The sequence below is a fragment of the Haliaeetus albicilla genome, chromosome 10 (assembly GCF_947461875.1).
Source record: "Haliaeetus albicilla chromosome 10, bHalAlb1.1, whole genome shotgun sequence".
Classification (NCBI taxonomy): domain Eukaryota; kingdom Metazoa; phylum Chordata; class Aves; order Accipitriformes; family Accipitridae; genus Haliaeetus; species Haliaeetus albicilla.
In genome coordinates, this window is record NC_091492.1 from 38170826 (window position 1) to 38196795 (window position 25970).

Sequence of the window (25970 nt, forward strand, 5' to 3'; positions counted from 1 at the left end):
TACATTACTATTGTTATACTGAAGAAAATTAGATCTTGTTAGAATATCTGAAATGCTAACATTTGAGATGCCTGAAGTAAGAATTTCCTTTGTTTTACACAGGAATTAATACCATGCTGATATGTATTTTCTTCAGAGGTTACTGTAATATTAGCATACTATCAACTGCAGAGAGGAAGAGACCACATGGTCCTTTAAATTGTGTTGAAGACAATGCCATGCCCCTTTGCTTCAGTGCAAAGGAACTCAAAACCAAATAAATATTAGTCAAACATACTTCTGGTTGCTATTGTTTATTGGCTTTGTGGAAATACATTGAGGCACCAATTGGGGATCTTTCATTGTTTGCACCCACGCACACAATGACATCAGTCCTGGAGAATTTACTATCTAAACAAGCAAGTAAAAGAGCATTATTTTCAACACATTTATTAAAATTCTCTGCTACTTTTTGCACAAACAGCTGCTACCACTAGAGGAGCACAGTTTATATTCCCAGCCAGCATGAAACACAATTTTAGATAAATTTATGTAACAAAGCTCATCATGTGTTATCTTAAAAAGTGTTAGAAGCACAGGCAGTGTTTAAAAAGTGAAAGAAATGGCTCATTAAACTGTGAGCTTTAACCAATATGACTCTGTACTATTATTGTAAACTTTATTAAGAAAATGCTAGATTCTAACCTAGCTTGAAGAAGTTTTCTCTAACTGTACAATAATTCCCTTGAGGTAAGACAGCCAGCAGTATTTCAGTGAAACCTTATATAAAGCTTACTTTGGATACATTTGTAAATTATGAGGCAGATTGTTCCTTTAAAAAAAAAAAGAAAGAAAAAATCCCTTTATTATAGTAAAATTAATCTGCGTTTAAGCTGGTAAATGGCACTATGGTAAAAAGTTGCTTGTCCAACGCAAATGTTTGCACCAATATAACACTGACTGAAGAAGGATGACCATCACAACCACAGCAGTCTCAATCATATTTGCAGTAATATGCCCCCTCATTTCAGCACAAAATAGCAGCAACATGGCTTTTACTAGTCATTAACAGTCAAGTTTATGTGCATGCTTGACTTTCAAACTTTACATACACGCCAATTTTTGCTCAAAGATCTTCCTCAAAAGTGAACAAGTACCTGCAAAGCCATAAAAGTAGTTCAACAAACAACATACAATTCAGCAGAGATCACTAAGCAAGGGAGGGATTTTGGCTGACGAAGTAAGTTTAGCAGTGTTTGGTTTAGAGAATGTTTACTTTGGGAGATACACAAAAAACTAGCGTCAAAGTTCAGATTTAAACCCTGCCATTCCCCTTACTTGAGCTATTCAACACATCCTTTCCGTACAGTGGCTTAAAGGTAAGCTTCATTTACATCTTCTGTTATTTTAGGTTGATCTGACCAAAGACATATATACTGCAGAGTGGGGGAATGTTTTGCTTAAGTGCAGCTAAGCAATAATTGAACATCGGTGAAGACGAGAATGTAAAGTTGGGAACTACAGACAGCAAATTCTTCTATGCCAAAAGCAGAAAACATTTATCAATGGTTCCTGGACAGAGTACCTCAGCCCTAAGGGCCTGACTTCTGGGGGCGGGGAAAAAAAGTCATGAATTTATGAAGAAACAATAAGAAAAAGTGACTCAAGTTGTTAAGTCACAATATAAAAACCATTTTAAAAGCACCTTCTGTGGATCCTTCCTTGTTGCAAAAGAATTCATTTTCTGTATGGGATAATCACCTTTAATGCTTTTAGGATTTCAGTTCAGGGGCAGAGTTTCAAAAATTAAACAGTTAGTTCAGTTACTTCAGTCCTGCTACAACATGTCTGAAAATATCTTCCTTCAAGCACTGGTTTTATTCACAGATGTACAGGTATGTATACCTACATATTTTACTTCTCCAGAACAGCTCTTTGGACTACTTGCTAATTTAAAAAAACATTCTAATCAACATCATAGTAACATTTTTATTTTAACAGTGCAGTCCCACTAATGGTATTTAGCACAAATGCACATCTTTCTCCAGGTTTGTTGCCAAATCCCTAGATCTCCCTTATTCCATCAAATTTCAGCTTTGCTCTTCCAAAAACACTCTCATAAAACTCCATTTTTTTGTTGTAGCTACAGATTGTCTGTTTTTCAAATTCTTCAGTACATCTCAGCCTTCTGGTATGCTGCTTCAGTGGATGCCTAGTCCCTCCTCCTACCAAGCTCAAATCTTCAAACTTATCTTCATGTCATATTTTTAGCATATGCTAGTAACACAGTTAGTACACATTTTAAGTGCTACGGATTTATAAATAAGGAGCCCCGCATATTTTAGGTAATGTGTCTGTTACTGCTGAAACATGCCAATAATGACAACTTCCATGGGAGGAGGAGGTCAATCAATTCTTTGGCAGGCTGGAGGCATTATGTAAGCAAAACTGATTACCAGTAAAACAGATATCCATCTAATTAAGCTCTGTTCCACTAAAAAAACCTGCTGTTGAATAAGGTAACTATAGACCTTCTGCTGTGGCAGAATTCAGCGTGGACCTAAAATTAGGGAATAGATAACTAAAATTCAATTACCCTGTGCTCTCTCAGCTGTGTTATGTTGTCTTCCAGGTTTTGACCTGTCAGAATGAAGTTCCTATTTCATTTGCTTGCCCTTGCTCTCATCATAACCTCCACATTTTGTGGAGTCAAGGACTTCACTGAGCATTTTGAAAGCCTTAAAGACGCACAGCCACATGAAAATGAGACCTATGATATGCCAAACTTACCACCAGAGTTCCACAGAGAAAACACTATCACTAATGACTTGATTCCTGAAGAGGAGGAGGAAGAGGACTATCTAGATCTCGACAAGATACTGGGTGAAGATGACTACAGTGATATTATTGATGCTGGCCCATACATGATTTCTGAAATTCAGCAAGGAAATATTCTTGAACTATTCCAAGGCAAAACCAGAATCCAGCGCCTCAATATCCTCAATGCAAACTTTGGCTTCAACCTTTACCGCAGTGTGGCAGACAAAGCCAACTCTTCAGATAACATTCTCATGGCTCCTGTTGGCATTTCCACTGCAATGGCTATGATTTCTCTGGGTCTAAAGGGTCAAACTCAGCAGGAAGTATTATCTGTTCTTGGCTTTCAAGACTTCGTTAACGCCAGCACCAAATATGAGCTCATGACTGTTCATAATCTCTTCCGCAAACTCACTCATCGGCTATTCAGGCGCAATTTTGGTTATACACTGAGGTCTGTCAATGATCTTTACATTCAGAAGGACTTTTCTATTCTGAATGATTTCAGAAACAATATGAAGACATACTACTTTGCTGATGCCCAACCAGCCGATTTTTCAGATCCCAACTTCATAACTAAAACCAATGAACGCATCTTGAAGCTGACCAAAGGATTAATAAAGGAAGCTCTTGTGAATGTAAACCCTACAACGCTAATGATGATTCTTAACTGTCTTTACTTTAAAGGTAAGAATCTGTTATTTCAATCTTAGCAATGGATTTTCTCAGTTCGCAATTCACTTCACTTGCATACTTCGTTAGAAATCCCAGACTGAACTTAAATCTAGTTTACAGTTCAAAAAAGCCTATCAACTCCCTCATTAAGAAGAATGTCTATTATTAGCCCATTTTCACGTTTCTGTAGCACACTGACATTCAAGTCATGCCCTGAAGTTAGTGGGTATTGTATAAATACAGCAAATACTTCTTACATCCAAAACCTTATAGTCTAAAAGTGAGACTAAAAAAGCAACATATGAATGCAGAATAGCCTCAGAAAGCATAAGCTTTGCAGGAGTCTCAGATGGTGAGGTTATTAATTCATGTGCAAGTTATTAGTCACATTCAGTCCTGCTTCAAGTTATCGGCTTCATTGAAATGGTACAGGTTGATTTCAGTTAAAACACTTAACATTTGTGAAGTATTCAGGATTCATAGGAATGACTATAAACTATTTCAGCTTAAAGTATGTATATTTTTATATGATCAGGTTTTTTTTATATGATCAGAGCATGATTCTTGTCAACAAGCCTATACAGGGGACTGAAGAGAATAAGAAAACCAGTATTCTTCTACAGCTAAAAACAAATGCATTCACCACTTGCAATACTTCATTCAGTATGAACTGTCTGCTGATATGGGCTACTACATGTATTACTATAGGCTGAACAGTTAAAGAAGCTTGAAGTAAAGACTGTACAATAATACTTATTTATAAATCCTTATTTTCAATTTCTTTACACTTAAACTAAGAGCCTGTGGTGAGATTTTCAACATTAGTTATCTGTCTCAGGTTGAAAGTTTGATAATTTTTCAACAAAATTGTAAAATGGTATTAAATGAGCAAGAGGTGGGAGGTGCCAATGAAAGAGGGACTAAGGAAAAAAAAGGAAATCTGTAACTGAGTGTGAGCAAGAGGTGGGAGGTGCCAATGAAAGAGGGACTAAGGAAAAAAAAAGGAAATCTGTAACTGAGTGTTTAAGATTAAAATCATATGAAGGTGACTTAAAACACTGGTAAGGAAAGACAAATTAGCACAAAAGAATATCAGTGTTTGTAAGTACAATGTACTCCTTTCCATAACTTATAAAGGAATTTCTTTTTCCCAACTATGTCTCTGCTTCCAGGAAACAAATGCTCAAGGGCTCTCTTATACCTGCCTTCTCAGCATTTGATTATAGGAACTTATGGGAACACCATTCCTATAAGTTTATTAAATGTACCTTTTCCCACTCACTTGCAAGGTGTTCCTTCCTTGCATAATGCCACTTGCCTCTTCAAAAGATCTGAAGCAGTCATTAGCATAAGATCCAAATAAACCCCTATTCTGAAATATGATCCCAAAGGGACTTACTTGTGTCCTTAAGTACATCTCTGATTATCATATCATATCATATATTAAATACATGGCTTTACTGTCCATTAGACCATCCTAAGAGAAGGATTATGCAAAGTAAAACAGATACATAATTTTTTCACAGTTTGGTCAAATTTAAAATACCTTTTTGTTTTACTCTGAAATTATTAAAGACTTTTGCTATCTCAAAATAACAAAAACACCACCAAAAATGCAACAGCTCTTGAGTCATCACGAACAAAAAGACTTTTGGCTTTTTCTTCTCGCCATGGAGTCCTGTTAGGCCAAATTGCCTTGGTGCTGTCTGCTGAAGGCTGTAATTTCTAACACTTAAAACCAAAAAAACCAATTCTATATTGCTGTATTCCATTCTTTCATCTTACAGTGACAGTCTCCTGGTAATTCCATTTTGAGTGGAACCGAACATTTAAAAAGCAAGTTCTGCTCCTGCTTTCCTAGTTTCCCCATGAGTCCTTCTGGACATGCTAGTTTTTGTCCACATCTTTCTATTTACAATATTTACACTGTCTGTACCATTGCAGACAAGCTCTGTTAAGCCCTCAGAGCTAAGAAACCTATGAGTAGTCTCAGCTACACAGAAATGCTCAGTACAAGTGATACTGGGTAATGGGATACTTGCCAAACACCATGAAGTCTCAAGCTCCTTTTATATTAAATACTATCAAGAAAGTATTGGAAACTCTTCACATTGGTAAGAAGCAAGTCTTCTCTGGTATAGGTGTCCAGTCTACCTCCAACTGAGATCTACCCTCCATTCTGCAGAGGTCTGAACAGTCATTTATGAGCTTCCTATCAAGTAGGAGCTGGTTATTTTAGCCATGGTAGATCATGGCAGCTTTTGATAACTGACAAATTTTGACAAATCCAAAACGGCTCCTATGAGATTCTAGTCACGAATGCAAGAAAGAAGTCAATCATGGAGACAACTTCTGCCACCACAGATGGATCTAAAAGACATCTTGGTGGGAAGATTCAAACCAGGAAGTCACAAAAGTCAAAGTGGCAACTGCTTTCAGCTGACCCCAGAAGACCACATGCCTCCTGCTGGAGAACAGTATTTTACTCCAAGACAAAGACATCTGCAAAAGTGAAGTCAAGAAAAAAGTTCTCCAGCCCCTCTCTTTTACTAGGAAGAGCTGATAAATGTCTCCCTCAGGTGATCACAGTGCTGCTGAAGCTCCCCTGACCCACCGCAGCTTTGTGTCTTTAGCTAGCTAGAGTCCTATACCTGTGAATTCTGCTCCCTGAAGAACAGACAGATGTTAGTTTTTCCTGAGAAGTGAGACAATTTGTTTGGGAATAGCATAATCCATTTTATATCCCATTGTCTTCAGAATATTAACCACAGTCTGATCACTTCTCAAACTGCTCCCCATCAGCCCAACATACTGAGAAACTATTAGAATGAAAGTTGGACTTAAGGCTTTTTTTCTTACTTCACAGTCAATTTGGCAAAGTCAGATTAAGGATCTCAGCATCACTTGCAACCTTTTACAAAAAAAGTTACCGATTAAGGTTAAATTTGTAGTCTCCACACAGTTACAGCCACGCTCCCCAGCTACTTGCTTGCCAACAGTGACCTAAAATCCAGAGTTTTAACAGGAAATACCAGTAACCCTATTTCCACTATAAAATCCTAGCTTTGTCTGCTTGTTAAGAGCCTCAGTTCTGACAACAGATCAGTAGGAACACCACTTTAAAAAAGCACCTTCTTTTACACAGTCGATAAATATTTGGGGTACCCAAACAATCTTCACTTAGAAAGATTCAAACCCTGATGGCACAGCTTTCAGGGCTGCAAAATATGTTGAGCTGTATTCTTTGGGCATAAACCTGTCAGATGACAGGTTCACATAGGTGTGCTGAAATCCCATCAAACTGGGTCATAAAATTAAGCAGTCAACACCCAAACTCTTCAGGATGTCTTATGACAGAAAGTTAAATGGCTTGAATGGACTAAGTCAAGGTAATACCTTCAGCATAATATCTTTTATGCAAAATGAAAACAGTCATTACTTAGTTTGGCATTTCTGATGCTTGAAACAGTCTGGTTTCAAGTATCAGATCTCTCCAAAAACACAACTGTCAGTTGTTTCGCTAGGTGCAAACCCTGTCAAATATTTTCCATCTGTTTGAACTTTGTAATTTCTAGGCTCCTTGTGGAAAAAAATAGTACACACCAAGCCCTTTCAAATTTCCAGTTTGTTTACCTGCCTTTGTAATTCAGAACATTCAAATCAGACAAATGTTAAGTTAGAAAGAAAGCCAGGAATTTTGAAGTCACTTTAAAACTTGTCTTCTTATTCAGGCTTAATTGAAATCAACAATCTACTACAGTAATTCCCAATTCACGTGAGTTAAAACTTAATGTAAACTGTTATTCTGGGAATATTTTATTAAACAAGGATCTTGGGTTTTTTTGTTTATCTGTCTTCTGCATTGTATTAACAGGAACTTGGGAGAATAAGTTTCCAGTGGAAATGACCACAAAGAGAAGTTTCCGACTGAATGAGAAGCAAACAATAAAGGTTCCTATGATGCAGACTAAAGGGAACTTCCTAGCTGCTGCAGACCCTGAGCTAGACTGCAGTGCGATCCAGCTCCCGTTCGTGGGGAACATCAGCATGCTGATTGTACTTCCACACAAACTCTCTGGCATGAAAGCCCTAGAAAAGCAGATAACACCTCACGTGGTGGAAAAATGGCAGAAGAGCATGACAAACAGGTATCTGCCAAAAAGTACATCTTGCTAAAGTCTTAATGTATTTTCTTGATGAGATTGGCAAGGGTAAGTAAAGAGCACAGAAGATAACATATGATATTTTGATTAAAAACATTAAACCTAAACAAAACCCCCCAAAAGATGGATTTACTGAATCAGAAATAAGGACCAGTGATATCTCAAAATTTAAATGCTGTCAAGAAATCAAGGATGATTGAGGTGGAAAATTCTAATGGGAGTTCCAAGAATCCTTTCTATTAAGTAGTTAATGTTGTAGATTTAAAGAAAAAGTTATTACTGATAAAGTTTACAATGAGGAGGAAAAACAGGAGTATGATAACAACAGGCTATTTATGCAGAGTAATGTCAATCATATGGAAAGCAGCCTACGTTCATTTCAGCACTATGCATTTCAACATATCTGTTGTGTAAAGGGACACATTCAGTAATCAACAAGGGACATCACCATTACGGGACAGAATAAAAATCAGACAGCCTCTCTTGTGCAAGATGACAGACAAGGTGATATCTGTCTTCAGACTTGATAAAAAGATAAAAAGAACTGATTTGATGTGCTATTCAGGAAGCCAACCTATTTCTATTGTATACATTAAATGACAAACCTCCAGTTTAGTACTCCAGAAAATCTGACAGTTCAACTTTTATTACAAGCATATCCAACCATGTACTGAACTGCTCAAGGCTACGTATCTTACACACACAAATAATGTAAATCATCGTTAACTGAAATATTAAATTACAAACTAACAGTTTTGGGAGGGGAATTAATTTTTTAAAACACAGTTTAAAAGTAATGATGCCCAAGTTTTGAAAGTAAAAGGACAGTAAACAGTCCTGTATATTTCTGTGTCCTGCTTGCTGAAGACAGCAAAAAAACCCAAACCACAACAGATATGTAAAGCAAAGGAGTCATGCAAATATGTATCTCCTTAATGATTTCTCATTTTTGTTTTTATTTTTACTAGAACAAGAGAAGTGGTTCTGCCTAAATTTAAGCTGGAGAAGAGTTATAACTTGATTGGTTATCTGAGATCCATGGGAATAGAAGAACTATTCAATGAAAAAGGCGACTACTCTGGTATATCAGATGAGAAAGTCACCATTGACAGGGTATTTACTCCTCTTTTCATTTCCTTTCTGATTAAACTATATCACCTGAAAACATCGCAACACAGTAAAAATAATTCACAGTAAGTTAAAATAATACTTTTTCTCATCTTTCTTAGAGGACATAGGGATATGGGTTTCTCTGCATGTCCTTGACTATTCATATAATGAGGAACATGTTTAATCAGACGTCAAAGGCACTGAAAACATTGTGGTCAGTCAGGAACAGGCTTATTCCCAAACCAAAACCAAAGGATTGCTGCCACATAGGAGTTACCAGCAAGAGCGTCACAAGGGAGCCATGTGCAGGACATGGAGAGGGGGAAGGCTGTGAGCATATCATTTGAGTACTTACAAGATCCTCAATTTCTTTTTTGTTTGTTTTCCTTTTTTTGTTTGTTTAAACAGTTCAATCATCAAGGCACGATAACTGTGAATGAGGAAGGCACAGAGGCTGGAGCAATAACCAACGTTGGGTTCATGCCTCTTTCTACTCAGATTCGCTTTATTGTCGACCGCCCCTTTTTGTTTCTGATCTATGAACATCGTACCAGTTGCCTCCTGTTCATGGGTAGAGTTGTCAACCCAGCCAAGTCTTAAAAGCAGGGAAGACCTTCAACAGGCTGTTACACATGGGCTATATAATTACACATTAATATACCAGTATCGTACAGGAATTTTTATTGTCATAGTAGCTAACACAAAAGCCACTGGTATCACAAGAAAATACATTATCTACAGGTAGTTTCACATGAATGGACTCATAGCAGTAGATAATTTGACTGCAATTTAAAATGGTTAGTGGCATGTATCGATACAAGTGTATTAAAAAAAATAAATCACAAAGTAACTTACATGTGTTCTACTTCAGTGTATAAAATGTAACCAATAAAATATTTAGACTATCTGGATTCTTGAAGTTTAGCTCTAAATTTGTGCTAGGATGCCTATTCATAATAAACAGGCATAAGGAAATCCTGAATACCTGATCAGTCTTAGAAGCCCAAGTCTCTCCTGGGTATTTTACATAATCTAACTTGAAAAAGATTAAGTGTCTACATTCTTTCTTCTGCTTGCATTATTTAACTTTCAGCAGACCTACACACCATGAACCTTATGGACCCATGTACCAAATAAGAGGAGATAAAAATATCTTGGAAGAATGAAATACTAATGGATCCACTACTTTTCCCCAACCTAACTGGTATGGTTTCAATACAGTTCTCTCATCTTCACCAGTACAAGCAGTATCAGAATTAGCCAAGCAGGTAAATTATATAAAGATCCTTAGAATACCTTTTATAGTGAAAGCAGCTAGCAAAATGCTCTTTTTACCGGCCCAGTATCACCTAATCCTCTCTACAAAAAAGTGTGATTTATAGCAGTCACAACATTTGGTAAGAATTCAAATACACTCTCCATACTTGATTCAGCGGACAAAACCTTTCAAGTCAAACTAAGACTGTAAACTTTCTGAATAATTCTGTTAACATGAATGCTGTACAAAGCCTGTTTCATGTTTGAAAAAAGTGAAAATTTACCTGAAGTCTGTAGCATATTACTACCTACCCAGTACAAGGAACAGAGTTGCATCTTACATTCAAGTTATTAAAGCCAATGAACATACTCACCTTTGCATACCTTCCTTTGCATCATACATTTTAAAAACAGGTACCTCACAAGCCAGTGATGGTATTTTTATTACTATTTGCTGTATCAAATATTGTATCCATCTAAATATATTCATATTATAAATTTGTTTTATGTTAGCAAAAATACGCAAAATTAAGCTATAAACCAACAGTTGTTTTAAGGATTAGGAATTCTCTTAAAAAGGTGTTTTCCAATATTAAGTTTAACTTAGTTCATTTCATTTTGCTTTTATATAGTGACATTTGTAATTTTGCATCTACTACAGTTATTTGCACACACCCCTAGAACTTTTTAATGTGACAGCCAGTGAAATATTGGTATTAGATGATCAAGAGCTGATATCGAATAGGAAGCTCAGATGTTTCTCTATTCATGTCTCACACTGCTTGCTTACAAGCCCACTAAGTGGGGGGAAAATTTTCAGTATTGAAGGTTCACAACAGAAATTATTAACAATCATATATACATTTTATTGTTTTATCTATACTAAAAAAAATTAAATATTCATGCTCCAGATTTCATTAGTTTATCAATGATTAAATGAGTTGGAGCATCAAAGTATGGGGGTTTTGAGACCTAAGTAACAGGAATTATTCAAGAGAAAGAACTCAAGCAGAAAAGCAAATCAGCTACTGCTCAAAACTCATGATCTTCATACATTGTGCAAGAAAGTCAAATATTTGCTTCAACAACCATAATGTAACCATTAACTCTTGCTTCAGATTCTGGCACTATCTGACTCCATTTAAAGGTCACATTGGTTAAGAAAAATGCAGTTATCACCAGCTATTCAGAACAGATATATCATCAATAAAAATTTGAAACAGAAAAGTACTTTCATAACTTTTATATCAAGTCTCTAACAAGTACTAATCTTTTCTCAATATGCAAGGAATGATCTTGCTTTCACTCAAATCGGTGCTGGCATTACTAACAGCTGAAAAATACTACCCACTGGAACATATCTCTCAACACAGGACTAGCTAGTTCATGCAAAAACTGAGCACCTATTCAATAACAGGAATGCAAGACATTTATAAACACATTTCTGTAAAGCTACAATCTGGCCTTTGGGATCACTGGTGAATTCAGGAAGAGCCTATGTTGCAAACTGGTGGAAAAGACAGGGGAAGGAAAGAAACAATTCTTTGATCTTTAACCAGTGCTAATTTTAGGCTCCTCTCTTTGAAAAGCTTCTGTAAAGAGGTCTGTGAGGGCAAAGTATGAAATGAATGATTTTTTCTGTTTGTTAATGGATGTGCAGTATGAGCAAATTACAAGCAGGCATGCCTACTGCAAGTATGTAATACATTTTCCCCTTCTGTCCCACTAGCTGTGCAGGAAAAGCTCCACAGAAGAATTCAAGTTCAGGAGGGGAAAAAGTGACATGATCATTTTTTGTTCTCCAGTAAGGTTAAGTTTGTCTATGGATCTTTCAGACATTTTTTGTAGAAGCTACAGCAGTTAGGCAACTAGCGCTACTGACCTGGAAACCCAGCTTGGACATACCAAATTTTCTGTTGGAGATCTAGAATGGTTGCACACCAATTTTTGACTGAATTAGTAGTTACACTTTGTTAAAAAAAATCCTTTTGCCCCGGAAGAAGTTGTCATCTGAGACTAAAACCAGATATACATCAAAATAAATGAGTCTGGAATGGACATCAGTGTACTTGCCCATTTCCTAAAATGCTTTCAGCATGACAACCAATTCTAGTTTCAGAAGACATAGGACACTTCCTCCCTTTCCTCAATGATTCTTTTTTTCTTTTCCTTTTAAGAAGCAGAATTCACTGTGCTGCCAAACTAAGATGTATTTTTAACTCTGTTTCTATTAACTTTTGTTTTTCACTTTTCTCCTCAGGCCACACATACATGCTGTTTATTACATTGCATGCCAAACACTATTCAAAGAAATATCCCCTGTGGTATTATTTAGCTCATGAATCTCTTGAATTCATGACTAGCAACGATCTAACTCTCAATCACAAAAAATTAATTATTTTAAGAGACATGTCATTATTAAACAAATGCTTCCCCCCCTCTTTGAGCAAGAAATATTACTTTACAATACTTGGATTGTATTTCTCTTGGATGCTTACTTCTGCACTAGTTGTTGATCAAACCATTTGACCATGAAATAGCACCGGTATTTGATATATGTGAGAAAAATTATTCTGTTTGCAACAACCCAACCATTGGATACTCACCACAGCAATAACAGGAATAAGCACACCCAGATTCCCTGCGCTACTGGAGGCCTGGAAAACAAAAAGGAAGTTATCAAAACATCTACAAAAGCATTTCTGAAATACCTGCTACAAGATGTATTTCAAGCATCAAACATTCCTACTGTCTCTGCAAATGAAAACATACATTGCCAATTACAGCTCTGTATCTTGCAAATAGATGTGCACAAGGTGACCAAGAGAGCACCCCAGACATCCAAAGGACTGGGACACCCAGGAGTCTTTCAACAAAGCTTTTCAGGTGGCTGCTCATAGACTGGGATGTCCCTCATTGAAAGGTTGTTTTCCATTTTCTAATGGATCTTGAGCACAGGATCTTCTATATTTGGAAGTCAGACACTATGCCTTGACCTAAAGGGCAGGAAATATTCATCGAAACCATGTCTACTCGGACATCCAACAACTGCAAGAAAAATGCTCACATTAAACAGGTGGCCACAGAGAAGCGTCAAATGTTTACCAAAAAGTCTATTTTTACTACCAAAATGAAGCAAAAAATAACAAGTCTGTAAAAAGATACCATATTCAAGAACTTATTTAAGCTGGGTGAGCAGCCTTTTCCACTGAAATGCAAGAAGCGTAAGGGAAAATAAAAATTCCTTTGACTTATTAGGACATTTTTAATTGCACTTTATGCAAAAGTGTGTTTGCTCTTGGCTAAATACAGTGTTTAAAAACTGAAAACATTCACTGTACACAGCACATTGTCCCACACCTTCTCTGATAAGACAAACAATGATAGCACAGATATCGTGCTCAGAGACATCTCCTCTCTAAAGTCTTTCCCTACCTCCCATATCCCACCACCTTGGATCTGGGAGGGAGAGAACTCTCCAGCTTCCTCCATACAAAAGAAAGACCAGGTACAGAGACCACTGGTCCCACAGGGAGGAGGCAAGGCAGACATGCTAACAGGGTAAAGCTTTCCATAAAGTAGAATAAACCAAAAGGAAGCAAAAAAAAAAAAAAAAAGAAAAAAAAAGAGGAAAAGTTGGGAGAGGGCACCAAATCACCAAATAGTCTTCAGATGAAACAATTATGATCCAACCCAACTAAAACATATTTTCGTTATCTTTCCTGTAGTGTCCAAGATAAAGCAAAACAAAAGATGGACGCTTAAATATTTTGAAGGGAAAAAAAGAACACCACTCAAGTCACTCTAAGGGCTTGGAGCAACTGGAAAAAAATCACTATTTTTTTTTGCTAGCATCAGGACAGTCCACTGCACGTGACAAACTGCTGCAGAGTCAGAGTAGATATGCAAGCTAACTAAGATAGCCAGAACCCAGGACATGACGCCAACAGATAGAACTGCAGAAAACCCACTTCTATACTAGCATTTTTGTTATAAAAATAATCAGCCTCTTTATGATAATATATGGCACTGAGGATGAAGGATCTTCCATCCCTGGGCGTACTCAGGGGACATTCCTGTCAAATACCAGCAATGGGGGGGGGGGAGAAAAAAAAAAAAGTTATTTTTCTTCCCCTCACAGAAGCCACTTTTGCATGGTTGAAAGATCTGATTTAAAACAGAATAGGCCACTGAAGCATTTTAATGGTTAGCAAGAAAATTTAAGTCCATTATAAGGTATGCTGAGAAACAGAGAACATAAGCAATCAATCTGACAACTATCAAAGAAAAAAACTGCTTTTGTTTGGGAGCACAGCATGCGCAGTGTTTTACCTACTTTAACTCTTCTTGAAAATCAAGTAACCCAGTCTTCAGAATACCTTTCTTAACTTTTACTCTACACTGAATAGAGAGTGTTCTAGTAAAAACTGCTATCGGTATCTTCATAGGAAAAGAAACACTGCCTCCTAGCTCAAATCCATGTTAAATCAATCATGTATCTTTCAGTTTGCAGGCAAATCTAAGTCAGTGCAGCAGTCTGTCTCCTATAGTGATTCCAAAACTGAAACAGTGGAAAAATATCCCTGAAAGGAAGAGGGTGAAAACTAACTTAGAAGTGTCATTTTAGAGCAACGTTTACAATTTGGTTTTCGCCATTTCAGCTTACTTATCCATGGTTAAAAGAACCTATGAAACCCATGGAGAGAGATTTTCCACCACAGACTTCATGAAAAGCAGATTCTAGACATGTCCTAGTACGTAGTCCCCTTTTAGAAGAGTTGGCATTCCTGATTAAACGCAGTCTATCTTCAAAGCAAACAGATTCATTTCAGAGGGATTTACCAAGAGACTTCACCTATTCCATAAAAGGATAAAGACAAAACTTAGCACTTCTAAGCAGCATGCACAGGAGGAGGGAAAAAAGAGGTTAAAAAGACAAAAAAACCCAAAAACATTGTTCCCCTTAGTACTAGGAAAATGTGCCTATTTCAAAAGGAAGTGTTACTATCTGCTCTAAAAAGCAGGGAACAGCTCCCAAACGGCATCTCCAAGAAAAGCTTAAATTTCCACTATGAACACATTTGAATTGTTAATATACAGGTGTATTTTTTTATATATAAAATCACTATCAAACACCATGAGTTTTTAAAAGTTGTCCTAAGGAAGTGCTTAGAATGCATTTGAACACTAGGGAGGAACATAACCAGAAGGCGGCTCTGATTTTTGATGAGTAGGAAGCAACCACACTTTGCTTTTCAAATGATAATATAAATCTCAAGAGTAGAAGTCAAGGTTAAAGCTTGTTTATGAGTATATTTCAGAGCAAAGATGAGATTTTAGTTTGCTGTTTAAATAGAATAGGCACATCGAGTACTCTGGATACTTTATTGAAATGGGAAGAAAAGCTAGTGTGAAATGAGGTGAAAAAGTCTTCACATAAGAAAAAAGCAGAGAATTCTGAATGAATAAAGTAATCTGCATATAAAATGCTCCTGCAGAAATTTAGCTAGCATTTAAAGACATGCTTCTTCTGGATCCCCTCACAGACTTTTAAAGGACAGTATGTATTAAATTTTACAAATCACAGTTAAAAGCTGTGTTTAAGAAGAACTCTATTTTACAACAAAACCACTCAAATTTACTTTTCTGCAAAGTATTCCTACCGTACAAATCAGTCTAAGAGACAAGTCTCCTCTTTCTTAGGAAAGCTTTTTGAATAAACTTGCTCTCTAAATAAAGTGCTCCTAAAAATCAGCAGAGATTTTAACTAAATCTTTAATTTTCACTTCACTGCACTGTTTCCATTATAAGCCTAGACGGATAGGCTTGCATCAACTTGGATCTCGGAAAAAAATCAAGATGCACGCACTCATAACAGCAACTCAGGATTAATCACAATCACATCATCTGGCTACTTCAAGCTGGAGGTTGGACTAGGTGACTTCCTGAGGTGCCTTCCAACCTGAGTTTTCCTATGATCCTATGACACCACTAAAATTAGAAGTAGAATTCTGTCACATCTAAAGACATTTCAAGAATTAGTAAGAGGAGTTCAGTAATCAGCATTCTGTATTTCTCTTTGAAGCTCTGCCTCTACAGCTGAACACTCCAGACAGTTTACTTAGCCTCACACAAAATCAAACTCAGCTGAACAATAGGTATATCACTCCTTTATCTCAGGTATTTACACAGATAATTTAGGTGTTCAAAAGGCATTACAGATCTGCACTCATATTCCATGATCAGAACACATTCTTAGGTTTAAGGAAGCATGATATTTTCTCTGTGTGTGTAAGGGCATGGTTTTGGTTCAAAAGACACACAGAAGACTATATTTAGTAGTGCCATCTGTATAAATGCATAGCTGCATACTATTAAAAAACAGTAAATATCTGACCTTTAATGCCGGTCCTTTTTCACTTGCTCTCTCACTAGCTCTCTTTCCTTCTAGCCCAAGCTGAACAAACAGTTCCAGCAAGTTCATCAGTAGTTCATCCACAAGGTGTTCTCCTTGAATATTAGCAGCGATGTTAGCTAGGGCATTAATGACTGCTAAGGAACAGTGTCTGAGAAGAAAGAACAGTTATAAACAAGCAGTTCCTCAAAGTTTTATATTTTCAGTGCTTTCTTCATAATGCTTATAGTAACTCTTGTAATAAGCCTACTGAGATTTTCTTCACTCAGTTTTTTTTTGGGGGGGGGGGTTATTTTTTGTTTGTATGAATAGTGGCACATCACTTTATTGATAATTGAAATGCAACCAGTATTAAGTGAAAAATTGTTTGTAAACTTTGCCTCTGGAGGACATTTCATTTTTGATGCTACCATGGCCAAAGAAAATTACTTTCCTGTAGCAGATATGGCTACAGACAAGAAGCAGTAAAGGGCTGTGCTTCTGGATTAGAAAAGCTCTTGAGCAGAATCAGAACTAGTATCAGTTATTGTTAAAGTTGAGATTGCTTTGGGTCAGACAGCATGTTAAAACATATTGACAGAAATAGTCTTCTTGGTTACTCACATACTATGTTAAAATATATCCAGCCTACCCCAACTACCAACGAAGTCAGTCAAAATCTTTAATTATAACAGGGACTAAAATGCATACTTACATACCAAGAACTAAATTGTTAATGGTTTGCATTTAATCCCTAACAAGTATGGGAACCACATTTAAAAAAAAAAAACAGAACACACACACACACAAAAAAACCAATGGAACTTCATTAGCTTTTCTAGGCTAAAAGATTAATTACTCTAGTTAGAGATAATGTAAGTCATCAATGTTAATTATCATTTACAAACTCCTTGGAGGGGGGACGGACGGCAGGGAAAGAGTGTGAAATCAGTACTACCTGTAGTGAAAACATTTTTAGGGATCTCTACATTATGAAGTGCTACTCTTTTCAAACTAATATATTACTTTTTACCATCAAAGAAAAAAGAACAGTACTATTTATAACCTCATTATAAAACTTAAACTGGGAAAAAGTGAAAATCCCTGATGTAGCATAAAGGATATTTGATATAGTATTCATACATTTAAGGGACACAGCTAAGTGTTACCTGTATCCATGATCCTTATAATCTTTTGTGGCAGAGTAAACAACAGAGCTTGCTTTAACACTGATTTGCTGAAACAGATTCCACACCTCCTGGTAAATATATTGCTGTAAAAAACAAACAAACAAACAAAAACAACCCCCCAAATCACTAAGTAGAGCTTATTGAATACAATCTCCTTAAAGAACAATCCTGTAAAATACACTAAGTATTATGAAGTTCTTCAGATAGGTATCTAGTCGTAGTCTGAGCAACAGTTTCAGCTTCCATAAAGCACAAAGTGGAAGTGCTTTCATTAGTGGTTTTAATTGCTCAAATTACACAAAACGTATTAAGTTCTTTAACTCCACCTTCCTGATGGAAAACTTTTTTCCAGGCTTCTGAGTTCTGGCCATTAATTGCTTGCTCAGAGGCAAAAATTACATTTGGAAATGGTAAGTCAGTTAATCCTTGTATGACTGAAGAAGGCTGGCTGTACTGCTATGAAAAAAGATAATATGCACCTATTCAGGACATAGGCCAAGTTTATAAACCTCTTAATAACTTTTGAAAACATTTGAGTTTGGTGGTTTTTTATAGTTTTGGGTTTTTTTTTTTTTTAAAAAACACTTTTATGATTTTCTATGGTGACTAATCTTCCTTACAGGGACAGCATCTTACACATTATTAATTAGCTTTTGTTTTCTGATGTCACAGAGACATGAGGATTGTACAAGCACATACCTGTGGTGAAGAAAGAAAAAACTTCTGCAAATGCTGTTTCTAAAATACATTTCCTTTTAACTAAAGGAAAGGGATCATGAACTGGCACTCTCTTGGCCAGTTCTTTCCTTACATTTCCAGTGATGACTAAGCAGCCCAGCTGATCAATGATAAGTACATCAAGATGAGAAGGTGGCTGGCAAAACTTCTGCTGTAAGATCTGTAGGATGGGTTCCATCATTTTTGGGGTGTCCCTCAGTGCCACTGCAATGTGCCCTAGAGCACGAATTGTGTGGTCAGGAATCAAATGAGCCTCCCTGTTACAAAAACAAACAAAAAACCCCAAAACCATACATGTAACTGTTCAACAGTTATCAAGACCTCCAAGCATGGTTAGATTTCATGTAAGAAACGGTTCATATACTAAATTTAAACATCACTAACACCTTTAATATTGCCACTCTATATACCCATCTACTCCCAACATTAACATTAGAGAAACACTTGCACAAGTTGGTTTTCAAAATAAAAAACAAAAAACCCCACCACCACAAATGCACTATCCAAGAAACCCACACTAATCCATGAACAAACTGTTCCAGAAACAACAGTGAAAAGAGTTAAAAGTGATCTGCAAAACATTAAGACATGACAGTCAGACCAGGTATGATAGGACCCCCCCTTGGAGGTTTCTTGTTGGGTCTCTTAAAAATTAAGCAAGTCAAATGCCACAAGTGACAAGCTGTGTCAAGCCGTAAAAGATAGCTGAAGCCTGAAGGATACAACAGAGAGAGTATCACTCAATCTAGGACTCAAAATTGGCTAATACTCACCAAAGATTTGCTGATTCAATCAGATAAAAACTAATCCATACCTCTCAGTACGAAAACAAGGGCTCAGCTCTGCAAAGATTTGCATGGGAAGATCCTGACCCCACATACAAGCTCACTAATCTCAGAAACACTTAATTCTAAAATAATGCTGCCTGTGCTTATATCTTAGAATAAGCTTCAGGTTCATTGAGTGAAGGAAAAATTGGTTTGATGACTAACAACTTACTTATCACTCTCTTGAGAGATGTACAGACGGTTAGATAAACTGGCAAGAAAGGCCTCAACAATCACCGAATCTATAGTCAAGCCAGCTTTCAGGCACCTGGAATAACAATGAACAGAAAACTTCTTAGAATAGCTAGAGAAAAAAAAAAAGCATGAATTAAACATTTCACATTTTACAACTGTAAATGCACACCAGGTATAAGGGAAAAAAGTTTATACTGAAGTATAAGAACTCACTGCCTAGGAACACTGCAGATTTATTTTAAAAAATGAGTGGAGTTTCTACTGCTGCTTTCTCCAGCAACAATAAAGATGGGGATATGCAGTAAGGTAAATTCAGAATCCACTGCTTTAGAAACTTCAGTCCCTTGTCTCTAGTGACCAACTATTTGTCTTCCCTCCAGCTTTCTGTAGCTGTCTAGAAGGGAAGAATAATCATTACACTGCCCACATTTGAGTGCGTAACAATCATTCTGTTACAGGAGGCTCACTCAATATGATAATCCAAACAGAAAACAAAAACCCTGCTGAGTATCAAAATGGTGGGTAGCATGAATTACATAGGTGAGAAGCAAAACAATGAGACTGAATTATTACTTTACAATTAGGACATAAACAAAACCAAGTGATGTCTGCAGAAAAATAAAGTCACGATCAAAAAAGGCAAAAAGCCTTTATAGTAGCACAGAGCAGCACCTTCTAAACAGTCACAATACTTTTCCACTAGGGTAATAGAACACATATTCCAACATATGGTGGAAATCTCTCTCTTACCTGCAGATGTTGTCTATGGCAATGTCACGCAGCTGCTCATACATGGATGGTTGACTTTTCTTGCCAGGCATTACATTTAGAGTGGACTCTGAATGCTCGTTGGTTACACTAATTTTGATGTCATTACCACCTACTAAGAACACAGAGCATGGAAATCAACACCGTTTGAAATAGCTTTTTTCCCCAAGATGAGAGCACACAGGCAGAACAGTATCTGGTGAGTGCAGAACAGCCTAGTTTACAGCTCAGAGCTGAGCTGAAGAACTTTGGAAGTGCATGTGTTGTCACTAGCTATGCAAGATACTACTGCATTTAACTATTCCTAAATAATTATTCCTAAATTTAGTCACCTTCAGTTCTCATTTTACCTGTTCTGCTTTAGCATTATAATACTGCTTTTGCATTAGCAAGTGATTTAAATTGAATATTTTTATCTTTGGAAATCATAACTTGATATTACAATTTAAAAACAACAACAAAAACCCTGCCAAATGCCATCAAGATGGTCAAGGGGCTGGAGCACAGGACCTGTATGGAGAGTCTGAGGAACACAGCCTTGTTCAGCCTGGAGAAGAGGCAGCTTTGGACAGACCTAACAGCTGCCTTCCAAAGCATGAAGTAGGTTACCGACAAAACAGAAGCAGGCTTCATGGGAGAATGAGACAGAACAGCCACAACTTGAAACAAGGGAGGATCCTCCTGGATATGTGATTCCTGCCCCCACTAGGAACATAATTATGCATTGACCCAGGTTGTAGAATCTCTGTCCTTGGAGGTTTCTGAAGGCCCATGTGGACAAAGCCCTAAGCAAACTGCTCTGAATTGAGTGCAGAAGGCTGACACACATAATTCAACCTTCAATACTGCAGTATGACGCTACACTTGCTGGTGATCTCACTTAGGACAAAAGTGCTTGAGATAAGACTATCTTGGTTTCAGCAGAAGAGGCAGAGCAATATTGCTACTAGCATAAAATGTAGTTCTATATATACTGCTTGCCCTTAGATACACTTCTACCAGAATTTTATTTGCATTCGTCCTCTCCACCTCCAAAAAAAAAAAAAAAATCACAAATGCATCTCCATTTCCCCCTACAGCTGTATCACCATGAAATATCCAAAAGCATCAAAAAGCCATACAAGCTGGAAAACAACCACGAGCATATCCTTTGGAACACAGACATTTTTCCTTTACCTGTGTGATACTGGCTATGATACTTGTAAAGTTTCACAAGCACTGGGGAAGGTATCACAAGAAAGTCCCTCAAGGATGGATTGACAGAATGAACCACAACAGGGAACCTCTCACACAAACGACCTAGACCCTAGAAAAGAGAAGGAAAAAAAAAAAAAAAAAAAAGGAACATAGCTTTAGAATATAACAGCACAATTTTTATTTCAACTGTAAGCCTGCACCTTCAGCTCAATAAAAAAAAAACAAAACAAACAAAAAAACCAAACCAAAACAACCCATACATAGTTTGAGAGATTCAATTTTTAACAGAAAATTTAGACATTTCAAGCCTGTAATTCTTTTAGGTTATCCTAGAGTGCTCCATGCCTTGCTTTCTTCCACGGTGACTTCACAGGAGTTACATGAAATGAACTTCACACTCTAAAAATAAAGTTACTGGGCAAGTTCCAGCATTTAGAGAATCCAGATTATTTACTACGTGGTGGAAAACACCACATTTGTAAGACAATGAATAAGTGCCCGGTAAGAAGATATAAAAATTAGAATAACCAAGCTTTAGTCTTACAACTCAGTGATCTGCCAGTCCCAGTATTTTAACTGTTTATGTAATGGAGTAAGCAGCTAAATATTTCAGAAATTAAATACTGGTTAAAAAAAATAATGAATATTATTCTTCAAGAAGTAGCTGAGCTTAGAAAATTCTGAAAGCACTACTCTACTGCAGTTCTAGTTTCCACACCAGACCTCTAACATCCAAACGTAGAACACATTGATGGAAAGCAATACAAACAGCAAATAAAAAAGTGCTCTTCTAGCAACCTGTAAAACTCCCCAAACTCTCACTCACTGATATAGCAATGTCAAATACTGTAAAGACAGACCTGCAAACAGCAAATTAGCAGTGGCAAGTGAGCAATGATGACTTTGCTTGAGGTTTTTGACTGCAGCTTCTCTGATAACTTGATGCAAAGGTTTTCTGCACCTTAAACAAAAAATCCAACAGAAAAATGTATGTTTATCAGACTTGTTATTAGGCCACACGCAACCCAATGCTTACTGGAATTTCTAAAAGAGTGCAGAAAATACTTCAGCTTCACTGTCCTTATACTACAATTCCTCAAAGAGATTTAGTGCTGCTTCTGCAAAAAACAGTTTTGGAAACTTAGTATCTGCACCAAACAGCTCTGTCAAACACTACGAATGAAAGAATTACAGTACTTAAAGTTGATTTTGAGTGTACTCCACATTTGACAGAAATGAAGTATTGCAAGGTCCAAAGGAAAAAATCCTTCACTTATTCAAAGGATGTGTAAGAATTATGCAACAAGAAAGAAAATTGAGACAATTGAGAAAAAGTGAGAAAGAGCTTCCCAATCCTGTTAGCAATGAAGAAAAAACATTTTCTTTCAAAGAATGACTGAGAAACATTTAAGACACTAAGAGCAATAATAACATAAAATAAACTAGAAAATAAGCAGCTGCACGTAAAGCAGCAATTATACCATCTTTTCTAGATACGCCAATAGGATGTTTCTGTTTCCATTTCTATGAAGAGATGTCTAACTACCTAGCCAACTCATTTCACAACTTTTTGATGGAAATTTTACTCTTGTATTCTAATAGCAAAGAGTATTTCACTGAAAGTTATTTTATATTTCTCTGAGCATCATCTACTCTCAGAGAACTTGCAAGTATTTTTACAACAACAACAACAAAAAAAGGACAGACATTCCAGAGACTGAAAAGCGTTTTTTACCTTGCTCATCTTTCACAGCCCACACCATGAGATCCACACAGGCAGCATTAGCCTGACAACGCAGTTTTAAAGGACTCAGTTCATTGTGTAGTCGGTCCACATCATGAAGGATTTTCTGAAGTTCTGATTGACTGCTGTTGAATTGCTCTAGCACAAAATCGTGGATTTCCTTCACAAATGAGTTGGGAAGGTCTAAAGAAATAAAAGGAAATAGCATTATACTAGCAGGATGGGAGTCAGTGTATCAGAATGACGGCATATAAAAGATGCATTCTTACATTATAAATGGAATTATTTCCTAAAGTTTATCCCCTACCTAAAAAATAAATTTCATAGCAAAGTCTACCAGTAAGCAGACAATTGAAACACCACCTATTAATCCTTTTAGTGGTGCTCAAAATATTTTTTTTCTATTTCCATAGCATCTTTTTTTTACATGGAAACATTTCAAAATACAAATTTTATAGCATACATGGAGCTCCCAGGAAATGCAAACCCCAACGTTCAAGCACTCAATACAATGTAGACAATGCTTTGGGTCCTAAATACAATGAAGGATAAATTATAAAAAATACAAATACTATACCTTTCATATAGTATAATGTGTCTCTCAGCATTTTAAACTGAGCAAGATAAAGAGGGTCACTGAATGTTTTATAATAGAGATCTGTACTAGCAGCCGTCTGAAAGAGAAAAGAAGCAACTTGGTAGATTCAAAATTAAGTATTTTCAATTATATGGATAAATAAATCTTATTCTGGTCACATGACTGTTTTCCTCCACAATGTAAACAAGCATTTAAAATGGGTACCAGAAGTAACCTCACAGCCTTCCCCCCTACTTTTATCAAAAGTACAGCCATTCACTGCATTAAATAAGACTCAGTCACTCTTTCAATTTGAAGAACACATCTATGACCTCTCTAACAGCGGTGTTAAAAAAAAAACAAAAAACAAAAAAACGAGGAGGATTCAAACCTATCATTTTACTGAGATAGCAAAAAGAGAAACTGCGGCTGTCTCCCCTTAGGCCTACAATTCAAATATGGCAGTATTTGAAGGAAGGCTGGAGAGAACAGCAAACTCATTTTCCCACACAAATGAACACATACTCTGTTCAACACAGCTTTACGCTCCCACGGAGATGAGGCTAACTCCATAAAACATAGTGGAGGCTATTACAGAACTGCACCCAGGCCAGGGGAGAACAAGGACTCACAGACCTACAGAAATGAGTATGCTACCTTTTAAAGTAAAGGTCCACAAACTGTAACACTATTAAACTTGTAGAAATGACACCTAAAAGAGCAGCAATCATTTCCAAGCCAGAAAAAGAAAACAACCAACAACACAAAAAAATACCACATAATATGAAATAAAGACCTTAGACTACAGTTTGGGGCAACCAATGCTATAATTTAGTAGGATAACAGAGCTAAAGTAAGAAAATGGTTCATTTTTTAAGAGAATAACTGTTTCCTTCTATGTTAGTGAAAAACATTCCTCCTTCACTCCCCCATTTTTACACAGTCCAAGGCTAGATTTAAACCACTGAAAGAACAGTGCAAATAGGAAATTGTATCATTTTGCAAAGAGAAGGCATACCTTACATAGGTGAAAGATTAATTTTCCAAGTATTAATTATTAAGACAAAAAAATAAAGTATTCGAGTCACTAGAAAAGGAATTTAAAAGCATACCTCTGCAACTTCAGCTACAACTGCATCTAAGGTCTTTAGCAAAGAATCCCCAACGATCTGTTTTACCTACAGAGGAAAAAAAATAAAAAATTAAAAAAGGATGTTTCCTGTTGATGACTCTAGATAGGAAGACAACACAATTTTGCCCATGCACAGAAAACACAAGTCACTCAACTGCAAAGTGTCAGATGAAATTAAGGCTACAAGAACTTCTGGCTGCAACAAGAATAAATACATTTGAGCCTCTGTGTGCTGTTCCAAAATAGCTGGTGCAGGAAGCAGACAGAGCCAGTACTTTTTGTCACTTGCATGAATTCCCAGCAAATAAACACTTCTAGAAAAGGGTCTCAATCTCACAGCAAAACACAATCTTCTATTTCAGCAACTAGCAGTACACGAATTACCTCATATCAAGTGGTCTGCAAGAGTCAAACAGGAAGAATTTGACAGAAACTTATTTGATTTTACAAATTCTTCATGGTTCATATGAAAGCGTTTTAGGAATACTATTAAAGCGTGACATTAAGTGCCATAAAAATAACATTACACAAAGCTTGAGAGACAAATGCTATCTTTTTATTTGCAATTCTAAAATCTTAAACTTAAACTGCATCTATTTCTAGCATGAATATCTAGAATGCAATCTCACTGTAGCCTCCATAAGAACCCATCACATACCATGTTCAACAGCTGGCGGAGCATATCCAGTGGGATGTTAAACTCTTTATTGTTAATGCCATTGAAGAGAGGAGAAACTGAAAAGCTGGAGCTGATTGTAGAGAAGTAATAATCAGGATCCACTGCACTCCCATCAGGAAGATATGAACCTTATCGAAAAAAAAAATAGAAATAAAAGTTTAGGGAGAGAGAGGATACATAAACTTTGTTTAATGGTAATGTTTAGTTACTACTAAAGAGTTATTTCCAACACAGGTACAGTCTTTAACTTGCAAGCTATCAAGAGGTGCATTTCAGCTCATCTACTGGTAAATCAAGACAGAAAACTATGATGAAAAAATACATTTGTTCATTTGAAGTTTACAATCACAATGGAAGAATTCGATTCAATGACTTGTGTTCATGTCAGGGACGCTGCTGACAGTAAGTCTTCCCATACTACTGATGTACATTTACCTGAAAACATTTGTAAATGCCATTTCGCTCAAAAGCATAGAGGTACAAAGAACAGGTTAAGTCAAAACTATCTTGCAAGGTTTTCCCCTATAT

The 25970-nt window shown here is 36.6% G+C and overlaps 2 protein-coding genes across 3 annotated transcripts in view; one reads left to right on the forward strand and one right to left on the reverse strand.

The window, feature by feature from the left end:
- The window catches only part of PI4KA (phosphatidylinositol 4-kinase alpha), a 64312-nt gene that overhangs the window by 29785 nt on the left and 8557 nt on the right, over positions 1–25970 (reverse strand). The window contains exons 8-19 of one of the 2 annotated variants that reach the window (XM_069795077.1): positions 25422–25570; positions 24744–24809; positions 23632–23728; positions 23046–23237; positions 22171–22271; positions 21290–21419; positions 20096–20225; positions 19323–19418; positions 18397–18580; positions 17565–17668; positions 16399–16567; positions 12608–12658 (exon numbers count right to left, since the gene is read on the reverse strand). In XM_069795077.1, the coding sequence (XP_069651178.1) occupies positions 12608–12658; positions 16399–16567; positions 17565–17668; positions 18397–18580; positions 19323–19418; positions 20096–20225; positions 21290–21419; positions 22171–22271; positions 23046–23237; positions 23632–23728; positions 24744–24809; positions 25422–25570 (1469 nt within the window). Of the gene's footprint in view, positions 1–12607; positions 12659–16398; positions 16568–17564; positions 17669–18396; positions 18581–19322; positions 19419–20095; positions 20229–21289; positions 21420–22170; positions 22272–23045; positions 23238–23631; positions 23729–24743; positions 24810–25421; positions 25571–25970 lie in introns of both variants that reach the window. The other variant, XM_069795076.1, reaches the window with a different exon arrangement.
- Positions 1206–9655, forward strand: SERPIND1 (serpin family D member 1). The gene is made up of 5 exons (XM_009916185.2): positions 1206–1358; positions 2612–3483; positions 7346–7619; positions 8603–8747; positions 9153–9655. Exons 2-5 carry the CDS (start codon positions 2628–2630, stop codon positions 9342–9344), a joined length of 1467 nt encoding a protein of 488 aa, XP_009914487.2. The 5' UTR covers positions 1206–1358; positions 2612–2627; the 3' UTR covers positions 9345–9655.